Here is a 24755-nt window from a genome sequence, read left to right as displayed (position 1 = left end):
GAGGGCAGAAACTAGTTGAGTGAAATATTTTTCAAACATGCTGCATTTTAGAACCAAGTTTTTGCAACCTAGGGTATTGATTCAGTCATTTTAGACAATGACAAACGACATTCAGAAACATAAATCAAAGTTCACACTATTTCTCTATTACTTTAAATCCGTTCCCATATATCTTTAAATCTTGCGGGAGCGACGTGCTCTACGATCTCTATTTATTGCATTAGAAGAATGAGCAAAGTTATCGGGCATTAGTTAGGTTATATTCAGATAGTATCATAAATAAAAAAAACAGTGTTCGATAAGATCTGTCTGAAAATACTTACGTATACTCATCTTGCAATTAAACACCTTACATGATCTATCATTGCCAATACTTAAGTCATATTTTCATTAAATAATTGACTGCTTGCTCAAATCCCGGCGCACCTGAAGCCTCACTCCCACCTCACGCCTCACACCTCACACCTCACGCCGTACGCCTCACGCCTGACAGCCGTCACGCCGCGCCGATCCACAAATTTCCGTGATCACGCTCGATTTGCCTCACTCACGATGAGGCTGTCAATGGCTGTTCAATGAATCAATATAGAAAGCGGCTTAGAGATTATGATGGCGGTTTCAGAGGATGGAAATATGCTTTGTTTGTGTTTTCTTGTCCTTATGTTTGAGTCGTTGTGCTGGCTTATTTGTTTTAGATGATGCATATGTCGGATTTTATATATATGCGTTTCTTCTATTACAATTTTATGACTTAGTGTTTTAATATTTTTGAAAACCAGATAACTATTTCAGCAGTCCTTCTACTTAAAATAATTATAACATTCGTTGAGTTGTCAAACAATCACTTAATTTGGGTTATGAATGCTATACATTTACCAAATTTTAATCGGAAAAATTGCAGAATTTAATCTGGCTATCATATAATATTTCCCGCCACTTTCGAGTCGCATTGGCACCCATTCAACTTTGCCGTCAACTGCGATACCTACTGTCTTGCACAACGAAGCGCGTAAAAATATAATTATGAAATACGGTCATAAGCATTTTAACACATACTTAACTGTAGTACCTAAGTAACACTCACAATGTTTATTGCAAATAAATGAAGTCTAAATCTAATAAATTTGAAATTGAAACTAGTTTTCCAATGTTATTTACGGTTGTTATTCTTAGTGGGAAAATTTATAGATTCATATGAACCTGTTATCTGAAGGTAACTATTTTTGTACGTGATTTGTGCATAGAATTTCTGTAAATGAATGCACGTACTAGATCTAGCAACTGTGTTTCAAATGTAAGTACTTAACACGTCTGCTCAAATTTACGATTCTCTAATGGTATTTAGGTATTCCGCTCTCGTTGCAGGTACATTAATTTGGTATAGCATAGTCACATGCGACTTTCGCACCTGTACATCTTTAGGTACTTAATTTTCTATGAAATTATCACACTTTTTTGAAACCTGCCGCAATTTGCACATATGTATTGGCACGACATTCATAGTGACATTCTCAACATACTAGTAGGTATTTATTTTTAGCAATGTAAGAAAACCCATAAGAAAAGTTATATTTTAAGTGTGGCAATATTTATGGGTTATTCTAGGAATAATTGTAAAATTTAGACACGTGGGTGCAACCAAGTTTTTGGCCCAGTACCAGTGCACTAAAGCAAAAACTGGTTGGTGCATTTTTACACAATTACATACTAATAAATGGTAGTTTCCCCAAAACTATGATTATAGTTTTGTCGTTCCGTTATTCCTTAGAATCTTCTCCAAATGGAGCTATGTCTCTTATGGTTTAACACTAAGAAACGAAAATTGTATTGAAATTACAGATGCGATTTGACGTTAACGCTCAACGATAGTCACATTATTCGTCACCTTGGCCGATTTTCCTTCATGGGATGATGCGATAATGTTTCTCCTGATCAATTTCTGCCACCGCAGCGACCGAATGTGTGCTCTGGAGTAGGCATTTTTAATTAACCTTATAAAGTGTAGCTGTTCCACTCTCCGGTGCGCCTTTAGGTGGCTTGCCTCCCGTATCTTCCTGCTAAATATTCGAGCGCATTTTGGACACGTCAGCACACCACACCTACATAACTGTAGAAAATTGATTTTGGCGGCCTTCATATGATAGTCGAAATCTTCATAGGAAATGAAACGAACAAAGCTTCCGAATGAACTTTTATTGGACAAACGCCGCAGCGCGGCAGTTATATTATAATTTACATCAACTTCTAATAAAATACAATCAATTAGTTCATTAACTAACTATGCTAACCTCAGTTACACCCCCTCAGAGATCAAAATAAACTTATACCTTACGCTATATAACTCTTACGCTAGAAGGTGACGTCCTGGAGAGCTATATTTGTACGTTATATTAAATATCAATATGTAAAAGGAACTGAAAGCCAAGTCCCTTTACTGGTTGGAAGTAAAGCGAGTTGGCCGCAGATTATATGCAAATAATTTAGAATGGTTTTCCGGATACAATGTCACGTGTACCCGGAAAACCGGAACGTATATACAGGTAGTTAGACACAGATGTTGTACCGTACGGATATGACGTTGTATTTGTTACATTAGTGGAACTCGTCTAGGCCTCGTCTCTCGTCGCGCTGCTCTCTGGAAAAAATAAAAAATAATTAATAACGGAAATAATACAGAAGTTTACAAATACCTAGTCATTTTCAAATATATCTGCGGTCTAATTACCAGGACTACATTTAAATATACAAAAAGGTCGCGGCAATTAGACGAAATCTCAGACGTTTGGAATGGACTTGACATAGGTGCTTTATGAAAAGTGGAAAACAATTTACTCCGCCTTAAGTTGTCATGGTTATGTTTCAGTAGTAGAACAATATAATATACCACAGGTGTAATTGTCGGATAAATAGGGTGATGTGTCGTTGCACGCTGTCGTACATTTTGGAGTAATTAGATTGTCAAGAGTTAACATTAAATTTGATAAACCAGTTACCGCAAATCAAATGACGCCGTTCAGCACCAAATAATTCAGCTAACGTCACAACTATAATATATTGCTCAACTTTTCACATCTTAATTAAGGAATGACAAAGGTGTCATCCCAAAACTTTGAAAATTCCCTTGCGTTACTTGTGAAAAAGTAGTCTAATACCTCGCAACTTTCACTTATTTGTATTAGGAGAGTTTAAAGAGCCTACGTTTCGTTGAAATGATAAAATCTTATCTGAATTTGTGTTGCACAATTAACATGTAACTACTGAAGTAGGTAACAGTGGATATAGTAACATACAAGGCGTGCTGTGCAATGATCGTGAACATTCAGACATGAATTGTACGATGGTGACACATAATCTAATACCTATTTATATTTACAAACTTGCATAGATTATTTTACTTTCTAAGCCCGGTTGAGACATTGTTTTATATTACCATACCAACTATTGTCCAAAAGCTCTCTACTATGGCCCAAAACGAATTCGAATATTTCGTTCAGGTGTAAATATTATTTAAATATCGCAGTTCCAAGTCAACACATTTTCACAAAAGTAAGAAAAAACCCAGACTAAATTAAAAATAAGGCTGGTATTGATACTTAATTACGTGTTGAACTTGTGGAGCATAGTTGTAGTACTGAATTATAGTTGGGTGGTTTTACGGTACTCACTCTGAAAATATATCCGTGGTATCATTTCTGCTACCATATATCAAATGTATTTAATATTTTATGTATGATGCTATTTAGTTAGGCTGTTAAACTTATGCTAACTGTGCACGATCTTTTCTCAGACGTTACACCTCTTCCACAATTAATAACTTTGTAGTAATTAGGATTGACAGTAGGTATGCAACCTCCAATATTTAGTAACGATGAAGATTATTGTATCAACACACATGTCATTACATACCACAACGATTTCAATCCAATATCACGTTGTAGCAACAAACACTATTCAAATGTAACTTAGACGTGATAGGTTCGCAGATTTGTTTGCTTACTTGTGATGTGTTTGAAATCTTGCTTTGTTGTTAATTTATGCCTAATTATTCCGTACTCTACATACATAAGTATAACAAAACACACCTAGTGGGTTTTTATTTACCAAAAACATCTGTTTAAAGAAAGCAAGGTTAGAAAACTTTAGCTAAATTTGGAACAAAATGTACATGACACTTACGTATTTACATTGCGGTAAGTATATGTTATAATATTTATGACGAAAGATACGACGTGAAAGGAAAAACTAAGTGTGTACTTAAAAAACAAACTCAACTAAAAAAATATGTGTAGGTGCCATTATTGTAAAGAAAGGATTGATTGTGCGTGAGGTTTCCTCACAGTTTCCCGCTTGGACAATCTCTCAATCGGTGACACGGTGTGCGCCTTACGGAGGAGCCTTAACGAGCAATAAATTCGTTCCCGGATCCGTCAGATATTAATTGCTTTTTAATTACTTCAATTTAAAAAAAAACCCCTAATTCGACAATCTAATCTCCCCATGCCGTCTGATTATCACTCTACTTTTATTATATTACAACTAATTACTATTTAAACAAATAACTTGTTTTGGACATTAGATCAAAAAATAATTTTATCATTTATTCAGGAACTCAAATATGTTTCGCAAATTTTGCGAGCGTAAGTTAGTAATATTTGCGAAGTTTTTTTATGTTTATTACCTAGGTAATTCTTTCAAAACTATTAATAAAGTCTGAATAGTTGTTTATCTTCATTTCCCACAGTGAATACTGTTACCACTGTTAGACAATTGTTCGCACAGGAGGTATGTGTTGCAGTTCCACTGCCGCTATAACTGTAAATAGTAGTAATAATATGTGAAATAATATTTTCACATCAAGTTTAAAACGGCGTCTCTTAAAGTGACTTTAAATTAATCGTTCATGTGCATTGTTGATGATTTTTTTTCTTGTAGACATTGACCCTGTGTTTTATTTTATACATTTAATTAAATAATTAAATTAATTAATAAAACACATTGAGTAGAATCTTATGATAATATCTCGTCAGCTCGTCACCCTTGTTACATATAAAATAAAGAACATTGCATTATGTAACATCCCAAATATAACTGGAAAAATATGTCACTAACACGTTAAATGAAAACAGGTTGTAAACTGGTTGAATTGGCTGTTGCTCGGTGCGGAGCTATAAGTAGGTACAAAGTTGTGCTAGTAGGCTGAGCCGTGAGCAACTGAGCACTGAGCAGGCAAGTTGCGGTAATTCTGTTTGCCGGGAATTTTTAAGCCCCGCCCGGGGCTTCATTAGCGATATTAATTCCAGCAAGTTTTAATTTGACGAGTTGTCTTGCGGATGTGAGTTTCTGTGGCTGCGGTCTGTCCGGGCTTAGGAGTCGAAATATTTACATTGTTTCTTGTTATTAAGTTGGGAGATTTAACTTAAAATCGACATCAAAGATATACGTGTTTTCATCTATATACTTATGCCGCGAGATCCATATCATGGAATTGAAAATGACATTCGCGTTGACATTATTTAAATAAAATACAGTTTTCAACAATATATCAATAGGTATAAATGCAGTAATAAAAGAAAAATCATCCATTTTATTAGCATGTTTTGGTTTTTATATAATATTATAAGTATTAGTTAAATTTTGAAGAAAGTAGTTTTATTTTAATTTTTAAATGTTTAGTTCATAGTTAGTTTTAATGTTTTTTTTTTGTTATTATTAATAACAAAAGGTATAAATATAACAACGAAATAAATATAATAAAATAATAAGCTTGTGTGCTATTTGTGCAGATTTTAAGAGTAATTTACGTTTAAAGTTAAGAACTTTTCAAATTCGTTATAATAATATTTAGATAAAAACTCGAGTATACATTTAGCACATTTAAAATGGCTACATTTTCTTGTCTACCAAAATATTTAAGGGACATTCTGGCAGTAGGTATCAAGTGTCGCTGTCATCCGTCAGCGTCTCCTCGGATCGTCACGGTCGTGGTAATTAGACATTATAGCGTTCATTCTCTTCGTGATTTCATTTATACTCTGTCAAAAATATGGAATGGGACCTTCGAGCAACACGGAAGGGAGGCGGCATTCGCACTATTTCCCCTCTGCCGAGGTACAAGATTAGCGCGTCAATCTAATCTAGCGCGGGTAATAAAACTAGTTGCACTTGGATTTTTCACTAGACCGAGTCCAGACGCGCGCGTGAACACTGCTGCACAAAAATGCCTGTTTGCTCGGTTTTTTGTTATAAAAAGAGGTCGAGGACATCAAATTTACAAAAAGAAAGTGTTACATTTCACATGTAATATTTTTTTTTACATATCATACGTTTAATTACATTCAAACACAATTATTATATTTTAGTCTCATGTAATTGTTGGATTTATCGATTTTGCTCGCTCAGTACAAATTGCGGATCGGTCGAGCGACAAATCCGACTTCTCATCTCTCAGAATACAATAACATACTTCAACGAAAATGTGTTAGTGTGCGTGTTGTGACACTTGTCACTCGTCCGTACACAAAAAGAGATCGAGGTTTGCAAGATTTGTCTTTGACGTGTGTCATTTTCTATGTATTTGTGTCGTCAGATTGGATTTTGTATGTAAGTGTGTGAGAAGTGCGACTGTGTGCACCTTTCCCCCCGCGAAAAATGGCAGAAAGATTTGTACGGTGAGATATCGCTTGGGCCCCTCCCTTCCGATGTGTCGGAAGCCGGTGTTGCTCGAAGAATGGGACGCACTAAGTAATAAAATTATTCTAAACAAAATAAAATTTTGTTTCAACTCGTCATATAATTTTGACTGCTGTTAGCTTGCTCGTTTGATAGGTAATAGAAAAAACATTCTAACATTATGGCTTTACTGTCGTGTTACAGCTAATGATTCTGTTAAGAAATGTCTGAATCTACAGTAAAATATAACTGGGGTTGCGATGGAGTGTACTCGTACCTATCATCTAACATAAGTAAAAATTAAAATTTTCTAAAAATTCGTAGCTTTTCTTGTGATCGTAATACTAAGTGCTACTTAAGTGGTTAGTTAAAGCGTGATATTTACAATTGATGTGGTGCATGTGCAGTGTGCACTGTGCATGTGCGGTGTGCACTGTGCATGTGCAGTGTGCACTGTGCATGTGCAATACTTACACAAAAATACAGTGTGCTATTTACAATTTTAACTCTCATTTGCACGAATTTAACATACTGCCGGGCAATTAGATTTCTGCGCCACTTCGTACCTACTTTGTTGCGATGACAATTATAAGAGATCCCTAGTTGCATTGATATTGTGTTGGGATATTCTACTTTTCGTTGTACAAACGTTTTTGATACTTTTTCGTAAAATGCATATTTTAGAATACTTGACCATTACTTTCATTTTCTGTTTCATTGTCCTGATGGATTATAAGCCCAGTTAAACCTCTGTCTTTCCGACCGAGCTATCAAGCTATCAAGCTTTGTTCAATAAGTAGCCACTGTAAATACTGTTAATCCCGTAACTCAGTAGTCCTTGATTGTCTCCTGATTTGTTTGAAAACAAGGCATTTACCACTGCGTTACCATTTTTTTACATTAATCAATATTAATATATGAATTTTGATCAACAAATTCCTATTATTTGGTTCAGGTACAATTTGGGAATACCATTTTTATACACGAATTCAATATCTATCATACTTTTTTCTAGCAATAGATTAATGGTTATGAAAAAGTAGAATGATCCGTTTAACTGTAATGAGATAAGTACAAAGTGTACTAGAAATCTAATCACGTGACTCTACGTACAATATTCATTTTCGAATCAAAACTTAGATAAGCTAACTATGCACCGACTTGAATTGAACAAAGTGAGAGAGTGTTGTTATAAATGTCATATATTCATAGGAATTTAACATTAATGATGACATTACCACACATTGTCACTGCGAAATGCGATGCAGAGTTAGCTTAGTGTAACACTATCTGCCTATCTGGCTTTGTGACGGTCGACGCAATCTGACTTAACAACGTCAACAACGCACAAATGAGAGTTAATTAAACGATGACAAGTTCCTGAAAACTTACATCTCTAACACTGAAAGTCCGTGAAGACACTGAAACAGAAGAGCACAGCAAGAGCGGAGTGAAGAAGAAGACTACAAGCACTACTAGTAACTACTCTATATAGTACACGGATGCCACAAGTGCCGTCGATCTAGAAGCGTCTTCAAACTATCTTCGTGCTTTTACCCTTGGTAGCACTGCTGGTTGGTTATTATAATAAATAAAAGAACTGTATTGTATCACTAACAAAAGTCAAATACCTAGGTTTTTACGGTAGAGAGGTAAATAATTGTTTTTTGCATTTTAAACGCCATTTTACAATATCTATCATATTGTTTAGAAGTCACTATGACAATCACAAAAATACCACGAAAATTCCGGCCTCTGGTTACTAGATGCAAATTTACACATATTTATTCTGAATTCAATTACGTGAATCCTGAAACTCTCTTTATGAAATCAACACATTATGATTTGTTGGAAAATTTATGGATTATTATAAAGTGGTCGGCCAACCAACAGTGCTACCACGGTCCCTCGTCCTCGGAGCGTTACCATGGTCGTCATCGTCGACGGAGCGCTTGCCCCACATGCCCCTTAGGTTCGTCCAGCCGGGCTCTCGCTTCCAGTAATACGCCCCTGTCACCACATCACAAGTCATTCTCAATTTGTTTACGTATACCTTACACAAAAAAGTAAGTACCTAAAACCTACGTTAATTAAAAAAATACCTCGCTTATGCAATTTAAATATAGCTATTCGTTTCAAAAACCCTACATCTACAATTCATCATTAGAAAGCGTTAGGTTACGGTTTTACGAACTAGCACATTAGGTACCTACATATGCTACGTGTGATTAATAACTCATGATTTATTAAATTTTACCCCAAGTATGCTCAATTGGCGCCTGGCAAATAAATCTACTTGGAAACACTTTACCTTATCCAGTATTTTTTTAAATATCTAATAGTCATGGCCTGAAAGGAACTAAGTAGCACAAATTCATTACAGTTTGCTCAGATGCCAGTAGTTAAGTAAATAAAAACTCGAAACTACAAATTTACTAGCGTCATCTATATAGTTGAACTTAAATGTTTTATAACTCTTACTTTTAGTTTTAATATACCGATCTAAAGTTTAAATTCCTCGACCCTTTTTCGTTGTACGTAGCTATTTGCAGCATCCGTCAAGTTTCAATAGGAGCCGAATATAGAGTAGACTTAGGATTAAACAATAAGAAGATTAATACAATTCTATGGAGAGGATTATTTGAAACGGAGCAGCCGAAATAAACTCGAACAAACTCAAAACGTTGCTGAATCGAACTTAGTAATTCTCAAAGTAAGTATTGGTTTATTCGGTACGGAGGGAAAAAGTACAGTTTAAAGTTTGTATGTATTATGTAAGACTACTTTTACATTAAGCAGGGATAGAAATAAATGTTCCAAAGTTGAAAAAAGACAAATCCATTTTTCATAGTCTAATTCACATAGATTGGGTACAGTGACGTCAGTCATTTGGATACCATTAAATTTATAACATATTTCACTTTTTATTAAGGGTATAACTGTATGAAACTGTACTCAAACAGTGTGAAATAGACTACAGTAAAGTAGGGAACTTTGCATAGTTATAAGACATATACTTAGACTAGTAATAATACTGTAATTTATTAAAATTTAGCTTCTGATATTCATACTGAACCTATTATGTTGTTGCTCACTTATAAACACTCGTCCTAATGTATAGCTTTAAAATAAAATGTAGGTGTGTAAATATTTTGAACGTACACTTGTACAAAATGCTTTCTGAAAACACAATCAGTCTAGGCATTAATCTTGTCGAATGTAAATTAAGGTAATTGTATTCTCGTACAGATAATAAAAGGGAATATTATGTTGTAATAATTAGAAATTATACGAGTACCTATATGTATTAATGTATGTGAAATAAGTACAAAAAAATAGGCTTGTCTTTTAGAAATTTTCCAATCTGCTTAAAACTCGAGTAGTAAAAGTGATTATTGTTTTTTTTCTTATAAGTAATTTCATTTATTTCTACACATTTTCAGCTGTCAATTATCTAGTGTGGCATATAACCTAGCGAATGTAACTATATTGCATAAAGCCCATACTAGTATATGTACAATAGGAAAACGGCCCGTAAGCTTTCTGAATAGCCGCTGGCTTGCTCTTGCTACTGTCGGGAGTAATATAAACAGCAGTATTAGGCCGTCGAGTCTCGCTCATTGCGCCTCATTCCAGATTATACCACCATTCGTAGCTCCGAACTCAGCGTAGGGTAGGGGTGCATATTTCCCTAAATGTAGTATAATTGAGAAATACCTTTTTTTGTTCATAAAGTAGTTGTTTAAAAGTCTTGCTGGCTGTATATCTCAGTAACTCATTCGATTAATTACCCACACTAAGTAGGCTAACGAAAAAAATCCACTAAAATGGTTACTAGTTAGTTTAGTTACTAGATACTTAAATGGCGCAGTCGGTAGGATACGAACCTTGACAGCTATAATGGCGCTCGATGTGGTAAAAAGAGTACGTACTTTTGTGGGCTCAAAATTGTACACTATTTTCCAAATATAATGTGTGTCAGAGCTACTAGGAAGGTGCCACTGTCATGCACACAGCGAATGACTTAAAGTTTGTATATTATGTTGTAATAGCTTCTGCTAACTACTTCGTCTGCGTGGAATGATGATAATAATTGATAAAACTATCCTATGTCCTACCGGGCCTCAAATTATCTTGATACTATAATTCATCTAAATTGGTTCAGCGTGAAGAATTAGACAGAGAGATTCGCATATTATTAATATTAAAATAGTCGGGATTGTAGGCAACCCTATGATCTTTCTAATAAGTTTTCAAATAAAACAAAACGTAGGGAAATGCTTACTTTTAATCCTAGTCCTTCTTATGACAGCTGACATTATTTTTCGCGGTAATAGTGACAACCGGCCAGTTGCCATGCACAAAATAGAATATATCACATTCGTCCCCTTTTTTAAAAGTTTAACTAAATTTAATTATAAAATAATTTTTAAATGAAACTTAATTACAAATTTAGCCTATCCGGCGCTCTTCGCGGTCTAGCTGACCTTCTTAACGTTGGGCTAGCTGTAACCTCCACATTAACGTCCCTTCCCTCTTCCTCTTCTCTAGCAGCTGGACTACACTCTGGCATTGCACTTCTAGCGTTTTCACCATTATAGTCAAAATCTAGAGGTGCTGCTCTATTTTCAAAATTCTCCTCGATACAAGGCTGACCTGATGGCTCATCACTTAAAGTTTCAGGTCTAGTTTCCTTTTCAACATGTATGTCTGATTCGTATTCTACTTTTGGGCTAAAACAAGGCCTCAGGGAGGACACATGGTAATACTTATGAATACCCTCAACATTAACTAAATACCTAACAGCACTCAATTTCTTTAAAACAAATCCTTTGACCCAACCCTTTCCTTTACTCAACTCCTTGCACCATACTCTATCCCCAACCTTAAAGTTACTTAATACTTGCTCTCTGTTTTCTTTATGAGATTTTCTTGAAATTATATTATGTGGCTTCATTAAATCAAATCTGGTTCTAGGTTTTTGTTTAAATAAAATCTCATTAGGTGACATTCCAGTTGCATTAGGTGCGTTCCTGTAAGTAAAAAGGAAGTTCTGCAAACGTACTTCCTTAGATAATTTAGGATTAAGGTTTTCTAATCTATTTAAGAATTGTTTAACAGTACTAACGGTCCTTTCCGCTAATCCATTGGATTGAGGATGGTACGGAGGAGTCTTGAGTGCTTCACATCCATTAGCTTTTAAAAAACTTAGAAATTCCCTAGAGTTAAAAGGTGGGCCATTATCACTAACTAATTGGGCTGGTATCCCTATAAAAGCAAACGTCTCACATAATTTTTCAATAACCTGTGGAGCTGTGGTACCCTGCATAATATGTACATCTAGCCACTTAGATCTAGAATCCACAATCAATAAATAGGTAGTCGATTTTACATAAAAAAAATCAATATGAACCCTTTCAAAATTTTTCTCTGTAGCCTTCCATGAACTTAGTGAGCATGCATTAGTAAAACTTCTGGAAGATTGGCAGATGTCACAACGCAAAATTAAATTTTCTATATCCTGACCCATGTTCGGCCACCAACAGAATTCTCTCATAAACATTTTAGACTGTACCACCCCTTGGTGTGATTCATGAAAATTATTTAGTACTTTTGACCTTAATTTTAATGGAATTATTACTCTACTACCCCATAGTAAACATTTTTGCTCTACACACAACTCTGCTCTCTTTATAAAATAAGGTTTTATTGCGTCCTCACTTACCCTTTCGGGCCACCCAGAATTCACATATTCACAAACTTTACTCAGTATTGGATCAGTTTTAGTACAGAATGCAATCTCTTTATAGTTTAAAGGTGAATCTTCAGAAAAATTCAAATAGCTTATTTCTTCAGTTTTCACTGCTACTTCGGGTAAGGGTAAGCGTGATAAAGCATCAGCATTAGCCAGTAAGGTGCCCTTTCTATACTTAATTTCATAACTATAACCCGAGAGTAAAAGAGCCCACCTCTGCAGCCTAGCATTAGCAGTTACTGGTATCCTCTTTAGAGGATCAAAAATGAATTTCAAGGGTTGGTGATCTGTTACCAGAACAAACTTACGGCCATACAAAAACTTATGAAATTTTTTAACAGCAAAAATTATGGCCAACGCTTCCTTTTCTACTTGTGAATAATTTTTTTGTGCACTATTTAAGGTACCGGATGCAAAACTAATTGGTTCCCCATCAATTTTATGACTAAGTACCGCACCAAGACCATATTGACTAGCATCTGATGTCAGAAATAATTCTTTATTACAATCATAATGGACTATTAACTGATTTTCTAATAATAATTTTTTACTATTTTCAAAAGCTCTTTGGCAACTCTCTGTCCACTTAAACGGAGTGTCACTTTTTAATAAATTATATATAGGCGTCAAGCATTCTGATAACCTGGGTAAAAATTTCCCATAGTAATTTAATAGACCAAGATAAGCTTGCACTTGAGTGACTGTTTTGGGTTCTGGTGCTTTCAAGATAGCCTCCACTTTCTCTGGTAATGGTTTAACCCCATCTTTGCTAATAATATGGCCAAGAAATTTAATTTCATTGGAGAAAAACTGACACTTCTCTAAATTGATTCTAACATTGTAGCACAGTAAACGTTTCAACACTTTTTCTAAATTCTGATAACAATCCGAAAGACTCTTTCCCTTTACCACAATATCATCAATAAAACACTTTACATTCCCTAATCCTTCCAAAATTTGGTCCATAGCACACTGAAACACGGAGGGTCCACTTGAAACCCCGAATTGTAACCTGGTTGGTCGGAACAAGCCTAAATGGGTGTTAATAGTCATGTATTCGCGAGAAGTCTCTTCTAATAATAACTGTTGATATGCCCCCGATAAGTCCAAAACACAGAAAACAGTACCCCCAGACAACTCAGTAAAAATGTCCTCGGGTATTGGAAGAGGATAATGTTCACTATCCAGGACTTGATTTAGTGTCACTTTATAATCAACACAAACACGTATTTTCTTGTCAGCTTTTTGTGCTACTACAATTGGACTAGCCCATTTACTATGCCTAACCTTTTCTATGATACCTGCCTTTTCTAAACTTAATAATTCTTTTTCTACTTCCATTTTCTTTGAATAAGGTATAGTGTAAGCTTTGTGAAAGATAGGTTCTGCTCCATGCTTAAGTTTTAGACTCGCTTTCAATTTCAAAATATGGGAGGATCTATCTTTCTCAAAAACTTTTCCATATTTGTATTTAATGTCTTGAATTAGTTTTTTCTTATTCATACCTTCAGATTCAAGCACTTTAATCTCAAAAACCCTCTGCCATTTAGGAAAAATAATTCTTAACCAGTTTCTACCAACTAATGGCTCAAAATATTTTTCACATTCAAGCACTATTAAATATAATTCTTTTTTTATATTCTTTACCCATAACTTCACAGCTCCTAAAACCTTCAATGGCTCACTTGATACCGATTTTAATTTAGTAGTACATTTTCTCAAATCACTATCGCCAAAATACTTCTTAAAGTCTTTACAATGTATTACTGATTTACATGCACCTGTATCCACTTGCATCTTAAGACAGAGTCGATTTCCTAGTCACAAGGGTAACCACGCCACTTCTTCTTCATCTCCACTGTCAATGTTTTGAATGCTTCCTAGAATGACTTCTTCGCCATCCTGGTCCTGTTCCGCATTGTCCTGCTCCTCCAGCTGTCTCAGTACATTTGTTTCCCCTGCCGGCCGGAAATGACACTTAGTAGCAATATGCCCTTGTCTTTGGCAATTGTAGCAAGTCCAAGTCTTCTTAAAGCATCTATCCGCAGTATGACTGCCCCCACAACGGCTACATTCTCTGGCATATTGAGGATTTCCTTCTTTTGAGTGTTGTTTTCTGTTATCATTTCCCTGCATGTTGCCTCTATTTTTCATCGGAGGATGTACATTTACTTTCACTGGTGTGCGACTCTGCCCTAGGGCTGGCTTCTTGATTGCTGACACAGTCCCTACTGGTTGAATGTTTCTTGTCTCTTTTTCTGCACTCTCATAAGCTGACGCAATTTTTACAGCCTCCGCGAACGACAAGCCATCCCCCACTGTTAACAACTTTTTTACTAGATGCTCTTTCATCAATCCGCAAACCAACCTGTCCCGTAGTGCCTCATCTAAGAAAGTACCGAACTTGCATAAAGCCGCTTTTCCTTTTATCTCTACTACAAATTCGTTTACACTTTGGCCTTCTTTTTGCTTGCACATGTAGAACTCGTATCGACCAGCTATAGCTGATTTAGTTACCACATAATGTTTAGTTAGGGCTTCGATTAACTCTTTATAAGTTTTCTGTGATGGTTTCTCCGGTGAAACGAGGTTTTTTAGTACATTATAAGTCTCTGGTCCGATCAACGTTATCAGCATTGGGACCTTCATGTCGTCTTCAATGCAGTTCACGATAAAAAACTGTTCCATCCTTTCGCTATACTCTGTAAAGTCTTTTTCTTGATTAAAATGTTCTATACTTCCAATTAACGCCATCTCGTCGCCAATAATAAGTTTTCAAATAAAACAAAACGTAGGGAAATGCTTACTTTTAATCCTAGTCCTTCTTATGACAGCTGACATTATTTTTCGCGGTAATAGTGACAACCGGCCAGTTGCCATGCACAAAATAGAATATATCACACTTTCCGTGTTACTAAATAACGGCAAATGAAACGCTCTGTTCCAGCGAGCTGCAGCAAGTTATGGTTTCATGTTAATCTGCTTAAAAAGTTTGCCGAACAACGCCAGTGGAATTAATGGGAGCCTGTAGGGCTTAATCTTGATTGATCATGCGTTGTATTCATGTAAAAGTGTGAAATCCTGGATAGTATAGTTTTGAGAAGGATATTACTTAATTATAGCTCTTTATTTATTTTTATTTTCCTGATGTCTGCATGTTTGTCTGCGAGTTTTTGACCCACTTCTCGATTTTCCACAACTTTTGATAAAACGTGATGGTATTCTCAAAAAATCAAGTGTAGATGAAGCTACCACTTCAAAAATAATGAGATCCATACTTGATACTAGGTACGAGTATACTTGAAGCCCGATTCTGATTTTAATTTTTAGTTCTGGAACAGTTATGGATATGATATGCGTTGTGGGGCAAATATAAGGTGCGATTAATTTCAAAATGACATCTATTAGTAAAGTTCAAATGCCTCCCGGGCGCCTTAAACTGCCCCCAAATGACGTGTACGTTTTAGACGTTAAATATCCCGCAGCGGCCGGACCCGCGGGAAATCGAATCAGGGGTCACATTCCAAATGCTTGCTCAGTGCAGGCGAGTTGAAAGCTCCATTTTTTATACCACATCTTTGGTAAACAAGGATATGGTCAGCTTGACGGTAAGCGGTCACCGTAGCCTGTGGCCGCCTGTAAATCCAGGGGTATTACATGCACGTTGCCGATTCTTTAAATAAATGTTCCTCTTACAACGTACAGTACGCGACCAATTTAGTTTCTAGGGTGAGAGAGTAAAAGCCCTGCCTACAGCAAGCAAGCGGTGCGGCGGCGGTAGAAAAAGTTACTTATAACAGATCACGAGGTTAGTTACAGAAATAAATTAAAATCTGGATCGAGATCCTCGGCTCTTCCGCTTACGAGCAACTATTAGACCACTGAAACAAATCTCATTCGTGACCGAAATAGCTGCCCTACCATCCGGCTGTTAAAATTATCCAGGAAATCGTCTTCGAGATGTTTGCTTGATTACAGTTTAAGATATCTACCCCTAAAATGTTTTTTTTCTAACATCTAAAAATACATAAAAGAAAAGGCCTCAGTCTAGTGACCAACTAGTGACATGCCAAAAAACTAAAAATGGAGGTATAACAGGTTTTTTGATCGTAATGTATTTTATAAATAATCTATTTTTATAGGTAAAAATTGGCGATTTCCACTTTGCGATTATGCTTAACTTGTAACTAATAATTAAATATTCAGGAGAATGTTTGTAAACAAGGTTTTACGCCATTTTGCCGTGCTCACTCATCTAGAGAAGCACTCCAGTGGAAAACTGCGAATTAATACATTTTGAAGGAACTCAAAGCTAAGGGCAAACGCCGGAGATCATTAGAAGTGATCGAATAGTGGAAGAAAAAGGAGTAGAGATGGAAATTGAGGAAATACTGACCTTCACTCAAGGGTGATAAAACTATTCTGCAACCTATGAATATTTGTGACTGTTTATTTAATTTCTACTGGGCGTCTATGTCTAATAGAAAAAGTATGCAGATTAAAAATGTTTACGGTTGGATTGATTCAAATAGAAAGTGTATTTATTTATAAAGAAAATGACGTAGGTGACGTGTAAATGACGAATAAAATATGTTAAGTAGGCTAAATCCAAAACTATTTCAGTACTTAAATGTGGCATGCTTAGTGGGTGATCTATTATTTCATGAAAGGTTGTTGTGTTGAGCTCCTAGCTAGACGAATAAAAGTATTGTCAGACGTCTATTTAATATTTCAAAATATTTAGTCGGCAAATTTTCCATTTATTCATATTTTAATTGTGAGCTTTTGATTCTTACTACTTTATCTCCGTTTTTGAATAAAAATTAGGACTTTGCGACAAATTATTTCTTCTATTCTGATCTATATTATAAATGTATTAAGTAAGTTAAAGAATACAATGTTGTCATTTATCAAATCTCTGAATATTTTGATATTAATTGTTTCATGTTAAAGTGTTGCGACCATTGTTACTCCATTTTAATTTTACTTGTTCATTACGTAGGTATCTGCCGCTCAACATCCCAACCAGGAGTTCAAGAGCCGTGTAAGTGGCAGATGAGCAAAGTTTCGACACTTATGTTATCTTACACGCGGCACGTCAAGCTTGACTATAACGTCGACCAAAACTAAAGCAAATCAAGAGCGAAAGTGAGCCACCAACACTCAAAATTCCTCACACTGATGAAAAAGAAGACAGCTAGCTATCTAACTATATTCCTAAGGACGCTCTATTCAATTATGACTATATTGGCTACTTTACTCCATACGCTCTGGAAGAAAATTACTAATAGACAGATTAGTACCTACTAATCTACTTGACTGGCTTCTATCTTCCACAATCTATTACACCGTCTAATGAAAGTCCTTTTCACTAAACCACCTGTATATATTTTGTTTCCTAAGCTCTAAATTTGTCTCGTGACAACCGTATGGACGCCTTGCCCCAGGGGAAACATCTAAAGACGAATTTTTAAGTTGAAACCTAGAGGAAAAGACTACTAGATGAGATATATTAAACTCGTACTACCATACCAGTCTGTATAGAGCTTGTAAGAGGGACAGAGTGACAGCAAGCAAGAAAGCACTACGTACCGCTGTTCGTGATTGGCTGCTTGACGGGCCGCTTGCCCCACGCGCCGTGGAGCGCCGACCAGGCCTTTTTCTCAGGGGCTTCCATGTGTTCGCTGCTGTCGATCTATGTAGTCAACGAGAAAATGCATAAGTGGGGCTACCCAGGGCCAAAGGCAGAAGGACTGAAAAAACACTTCGAGCGAATCATTCGACGCTAATGCTGACATCATCGACCGCTTTGATAGTGTTGATTAAATTCTCTCGAAGTGTATTTTGGTGATAATTAATGGGTAAGGTAAACGGCCCCAAGTTCGTGTTAGTACGTTATTTCGTTAGTTTTGTTTCTGGCGCAAATAATAAGGAATTCTCTAAATAATCTCTTCAATAAAATAATAACCAATATTTTAGTGATTAAACTGAGAGTAATACGACGGTCGAAACTGTCAGACAGCCGCAAACAGCTGTGTTGTATGCGTGCAGTTTTTTTAGGCGTAAGGTGCGCGCTCTCACATGTTAAGCTTATAGGAAGGAAAAGCTAAACCCATTCGAATAAAAGATTTTGGGAGTGTTTCTGTGGGTTCCTTAGTAATTGATTTGATAAGAAAAAAGATTGAATATATGCATAGTAATACCTTAAAATTGCAATAAATCGACTCACGAAATAGCGGTCATTTTATTTTACGTGTGTCTCCTATTTCGTGCCACTAACGAATCAAGGATTTTCTAGATACATTTTGAGTGCTTGTTTTTAAATATAACAAGGAAGATAATTAAAAAAATAAATTAGAAAACAATTAATGTATTTCATGAAGTTTCATATGAGCGAAATTCGGTATATGTTTTTTTCACTAGAATTCTCATAAAACGAGTTTGAATGTGACCCGAGTTAAATTTTTTAAGGTATATTCCACGTATATTCTCATATTAACTACTAGCACAATTTTATTTATAATTCAATTTATTTGATTTATTTTTGTGTATGTTTATATTTAACGTATAAGATAGTTAAATGGTTTTTTGAAAATAAATATTTTTTTTTTATATTTGTTTTTAATATATTTTTTTTATATAGTTCGGCTTTTAATCAAGTATTAAAGTACCCATATGGTTTACAAAGTCTTAATTCAACCATTAAAGTCGACGAGTACAAAAAACTTTACGCCAACTCTCAATTTAACATTTTTTTTAAATATTATTTTTAATTTGACCTTACAATTACTCGTAAGTAGGTAAGACCGTTAAATATTTAAAATGATTATCAGCAAATTATCACCAATTACTCTAAGAAAACTTTATTCCGAAACAGGGGACACGAATTCACGAACTTAGGAGCTCAGCTAAATTTGTATCACGAAATCGGAGCCAAATAAGAGGTTCACGAAAAAATTCATATAAAAAAAAGTTTCAACTAAAACCCTATAGTTTATACATTAAATTATTAACAAAGAACTAATATAACTTACTCAAAAGCTTTCAAGGTATTGATATGATTAGTAATATTTAAAAAATATATACAAACTCTCAAGAGCCTTAACCTGCCGAAACAGGGGCCCTTTACCTTAGTTAGAATTAGAATATTAAGTTCATACCCGTACGAGATCTATACCAATTGCAGTTTCTTGTAAGAGAAAATTGTTGACGACTCCTTTTTTTCTCGTCAGCAGTTGGAAGGCCATTTTATTATTAACTTATATTGAATGCATTTATTTATTAATGATACTAAAATAATATACAATGGATAATCAGTGAGCTAACCTGCTGTACCGGGACTAGTTGATCAACGTCGACGTCCTCGTAGTCGGTCTCAGGTCCTGATCGCTTTCCCCACGACCCGTGGAAGTTTGCCCATTTTTCCTACCAACACCGAAATGTTTTACCAAGAAGCCAAATCAAAGTTACATTGTGATATCATAATTATATCTGAATAATGTCAGATGGCCGTGCATCTCGCTCGCGTCTATACACGTACGGATAGGATAAGATAAATTATTATTTTGATGTCACAGTGTTAAGCTTGAATTAGCCTCCAAGATAAATACAACATTTCCGAAGTCATCAATTAGACAAACAACCTACAAACTTGTTTAAGGTATATTTACGCAGTTTCCATGAAATTTTGAGGATCAAACAGCAGTTTATTTATGTATGTATGGTATTTCGCTATAAGTGTTACAAACAATGCACTCCAAAACGGGAAATCTAAATAGTAGAAATTATAACAAACTAGTAAAGTTAATACTTTGGTTAGTTATGAACAGAAATATTAGTAAATTAATCATACTAACCGGTGCCCTCTTTCCCCACGCCGAGCTCATGTCCTGCCATCCCCGCTTGCCCCAGGCAGAGTTCAAATCTTGCCAAGCGCGTTTGCCCCAAGCGGAGTTCAGATCTTGCCACGCCCGCTTGCCCCACGGCTGGTTCATATCAACCCAGGCGCGTTTACCCCAAGCAGAATTAAGGTCTTGCCAACCGCGCTTCCCCCAGGCGGAGTTCAAGTCTTGCCATCCTCGTTTTCCCCAAGCCGAGTTGAGGTCTTGCCAGGCGCGCTTGCCCCAGGCGGAGTTGAGGTCCTGCCAAGCTCTCTTGCCCCACGCCGAGTTGAGGTCCTGCCAGCCGCGCTTGCCCCAGCCGCCGTGCAGACTCTGCCAGGCACGCTTCTCTTCTTCTGTTAGTTCTACGTCGGTGTCCACCTGGAAAATAAAAGAAACGTTAAAATGTAACAAATGAATAGTGTTAATGTAAAACGCGAAGGTTGTCAGACAGACATACATAGTGATACAGAGTATATTTAACCTGTGTAGTATTTTAAATACAATTACGTCAAAGATGGCCTTTCTAATGAACGCCGGAAGTTATCGTTACGTGGCCAACGATGATAATGTTATTGCCCTTTAGTTTTTTTTCCAAGTCTTACTTTTAGTAGGTACAGCCCCGTACTTTAATTGCTGAGCCATTTAAGGTTTACTTTACATTGGACATTTCATACCGTTAGTATTGACAACCAAATTAGCTTGAACCCTAGATGGATCAACAATTAAAGTCTGTGACCGTTCGAGATTAATGACTTTTCTGCAATCCGTGACACCATTACAGCAGCGCTTGTAACCTGTAAATGTAGAATAAGAAATGCATCTAAAATGAATACACCTGAAGCAAAACTTATTTTAAAGAAACATTGAATCGTAAAATGCATTGTTTCAAATCTTTTCATTTCCCACAAAAGCGGGAAAACATTTCCAGCGTTAGTGTAAAGACAAAGGCGAGTCAATCGAAGCATTGAAGCCGCTGGTCGCGGGTAGGCTAGGGTCACCAGGTTTTCCTGTTTTAGGTTTCAGATTTCCTAATTGTTATTATTATTTATTCCACATTTACATCATACATTAAATCGTACCGTAAAACGCCGTGAAACCCTTTTGGGTTTGTATCGACACCTAATTCGTAGATAAAATGAACTTCTTTTATAGGACAACCACATTCTAAATTCGGGACTCTGGGTTAAATAGTAGTAATAATTAGGTCATACTTATTTGAAATCTAAATACATAAAAATCTTTACAACTTAATACCGCTATTCAAATAAATATATTTTTTGCCCATTTTAAGGATATATAATTGAAAAAAAAATGTATCTACCTACTGGCAAAATCACTTAATAATTTATTATTTCTTTAAACATCATAATTTCGAACAATATTGTTTCCCTAAATTGGATTCCCCAAATCGTGGGACATAGCCAAATTCTGAAGCTGAAAATCGGGACAAGCCGAGAAATCTGGGATAAGCCGAGAAATCTGGGATGTCTGGTCACCCTAGTTGAAACGGAGTAAAACTACGTGTTTTATTATTCTATCAAAGTGGTGGCGAGGAATGTTAATTGTGTTGCGGGCGAGGTAGGGCGAGGTGACACAACGGTGACAGCGGCGCGTTTTACTGCCTTGTTTGTTATTTTTTTACCGTACAGACAATAGCCCAAAAGCTCTATGTATGGGGAGTGAAATTTGAATAGTAGCGTCAATAAAACAGTGCCTAGAATGAGGTGACAATGGTAAATTTTTTGACCCGGCAGAAGACTGAAAATTGCAGCCTCACTGGTGACATAGTCGTTGGTGGTGGTGGTGGGTGTGGTGTCGCTGGTGGTGGTGGTGGTGGTGGTGTGGTGTGGTGGTGTCCTGGTGACTTTTTCTGCCTTGGTAATAAATTCAGAAATAGATTGACAATGTATTTATGCGTAAGTAGTGTGTTCGAAGTGTGTTTTTTGTAACAGAAAATATTTTTGCAAACAGTAAAAGGCTAAGTATCCGCTGTCAGTCCCGCTCCACCCCGAGCCCACCCCGGTTCGCTTCCCGGCTTCGGCTGCTCAGCTTTGTGCCTGTGTCGCCGCGACAACAACTGCTGATTCAACTTTTAATAGCTTCGACATTCTTCGCTTCGAACTTGGATGTTAGCGTTACGGGAAAATGTATCGGTGTTTTGTTAACCATTGGGAGTCTATTTAAATTGTATCATTAGATTCCACGTGGTTAATGACAGGGGTGGGGAGAAAACGTGTTAAATTTTTTTTAGAAGTTAGTAAAAACAAAATGTTAGGTGCAATTTTTGAAATTATTAGGTAAGTATACACTTTTTTCTTAGATACTCATCAACGTTTTAACTCAACAGATGGCGTAGCCAGGGTATATTAAATTTTATATAATTACAGCTCATCACGAAGTCCACTTTAGTACCTATTACAAAATACGAGAAGTTGACACATGGCAGTCGTATCACTGCTGGTCAGTCTGAAGACTAGAATAATCTCGGCGGCCATCTTGGTAACCCCAAACATTAACTAAGTTGCCCTTGCAGATATTTAAGTGGGCCTAAGACTTACACAAACTCAGGCAATAACATTTAATATACATAAAATCCTACAGACTAAGGCTCTGGATTCCGGAGATTAGGCGCAGACACTAGTTTAAACTAAATCTAGATGTTAGGCTTCATTATTATGTATAAGATTGTCCATTGCCCTCATTCCGGATTAAGAAGTACCTAGGTACACTAAAGAGCAAGTAAAACAACTCATTTTGTGTAGGTATAGATTGTTTTACACAAAATTATCCGTTTAAGAGGGAAGTATAGCTATTGACAATAGGTACTTTTTTCATACAAAATCCATTTCGGGAGAAGACTCTTTCCACTAACTAAATCTTAACATATCACTTTGATTTTGATGTCAATCGCTTCAGCATAATAAATTCTAGGTTTATAGGTTTCTCTTTAAAAAAAAATATTTTTTTAGGGTTCCGTACCCAAAGGGTAAAACGGGACCCTATTACTAAGACTCCGCTGTCCGTCCGTCTGTCTGTCACCAGGCTGTATCTCACGAACCGTGATAGCTAGACAGTTGAAATTTTCACACATGATGTATTTCTGTTGCCGCTATAACAACAAATACTAAAAACAGAATAAAATAAAGATTTAAGCGGGGCTCCCATACAACAAACGTGATTTTTGACCGAAGTTAAGCAACGTCGGGCGTGGCCAGTACTTGGATGGGATTTTTTGCCGTTTTTTGCATTTTGCAGTACGGAACCCTTCGTGCGCGAGTCCGCATCGCACTTGCCCGGTTTTTTGTATTGCAAATTTTTTAAAAAGGAAAACCTATAAACCTAGTATTTCATTGTGTCAATAACATTATTAAAGAATCATGGAGAATGGAAAATATTTAGAAGTGGAAAAAAGTATTCTCTTTTTGTATAGACAATCAAGTGCTATACTTCCCTCTTAAAGTGAAAGAGAAAGCGAAAGTCTTTATTTAGCTTATGAAAATGCGCTTACGAGAAGCTTTTTAGTGTACCTAATTTGGTATTATCAAAGCAAAAACCTGAAATATAATGCATAATTTTTACATTTAGTTTTTAAGTTTTGTAGGTTAGTTATTTAATTATGTTTTTTTTTTCTAGTTATGTATATTAAGTTTGTATGCACTAATAAAGTAATAAAGCTAATTTATAAATAATTCAAAAAAATATATAATATCACAAAATCCGGGGAAGTCACACTACACCGTCCGTGATATTTCGCACATGCATAATGCGATGTCAAAAAATGAATATTAGCAGTCTAGTTTTTTAATGTAGTTAGTCTGTTTAAATTATCTCTGTGAGCTGTACGAGTACAGTAGACACCGCGACCCCCCGACTACAGTAGACACCACGACCCCCCGACTACAGTAGACACCACGACCCCCCGACTCCGCCATTTTGAAAATTTGAAAAATCTAAATCTACAAATACCTAAATTAAACTTAATAATCGAACCTGCTTACAAAATTTAACGATAAACAAAATATACGAAAGCATTTTTGCCCAAGCTGAAACGGACACCTTCGCTGACGCTTCGGCCAGTTATCATAAGATCCCGAGTCCCTTTGTGAAATATAGTTATTTAATATATTAAATGGTGTATCATGACTGCGACATAATAGTTAATCCATTGACAGACAAAAAATAAATGTTATTTTGTCGGTAACTAGTCAAGTCTTCTATCGTAGGTATATGTATAGATACTAATATCTGGCAGACCGAGCTTTGCTCGGAAAACAGATAAGAACTCACTAATGCGCGTTTTCCCAGAGATAAACCCCTATATAGCAAATTTCATCCAAATCGTTAGAACTCTTTCCGAGATCCCCGAAATATATAAATATATAGATATAAATATATACAAGGATTGCTCGTTTAAAGGTATAAGATTTATTTGTGGAACATGTACGAAA

General features: G+C 36.0%; 1 protein-coding gene across 2 annotated transcripts in view; it reads right to left on the bottom strand.

The window, feature by feature from the left end:
• Positions 1 to 2176: 2176 nt before the first annotated feature.
• Positions 2177 to 24755, bottom strand: part of LOC134794852 (prothoracicostatic peptide-like) — a 28870-nt gene continuing 6291 nt past the window's right edge. The window contains exons 2-6 of one of the 2 annotated variants that reach the window (XM_063766651.1): positions 20281 to 20685; positions 19751 to 19849; positions 18017 to 18119; positions 8596 to 8679; positions 2177 to 2635 (exon numbers count right to left, since the gene is read on the bottom strand). In XM_063766651.1, the coding sequence (XP_063622721.1) occupies positions 2607 to 2635; positions 8596 to 8679; positions 18017 to 18119; positions 19751 to 19849; positions 20281 to 20685 (720 nt within the window). In that variant the 3' untranslated portion in view covers positions 2177 to 2606. The remainder of the gene's footprint in view (positions 2636 to 8595; positions 8680 to 18016; positions 18120 to 19750; positions 19850 to 20280; positions 20686 to 24755) is intronic. The other variant, XM_063766652.1, reaches the window with a different exon arrangement.

The sequence above is a fragment of the Cydia splendana genome, chromosome 11, assembly GCF_910591565.1.
Source record: "Cydia splendana chromosome 11, ilCydSple1.2, whole genome shotgun sequence".
Taxonomy (NCBI): Eukaryota; Metazoa; Arthropoda; class Insecta; order Lepidoptera; family Tortricidae; genus Cydia; species Cydia splendana.
Note: the sequence above shows the minus strand (reverse complement) of the source record. Positions and strands in the feature narration are given on the sequence as shown.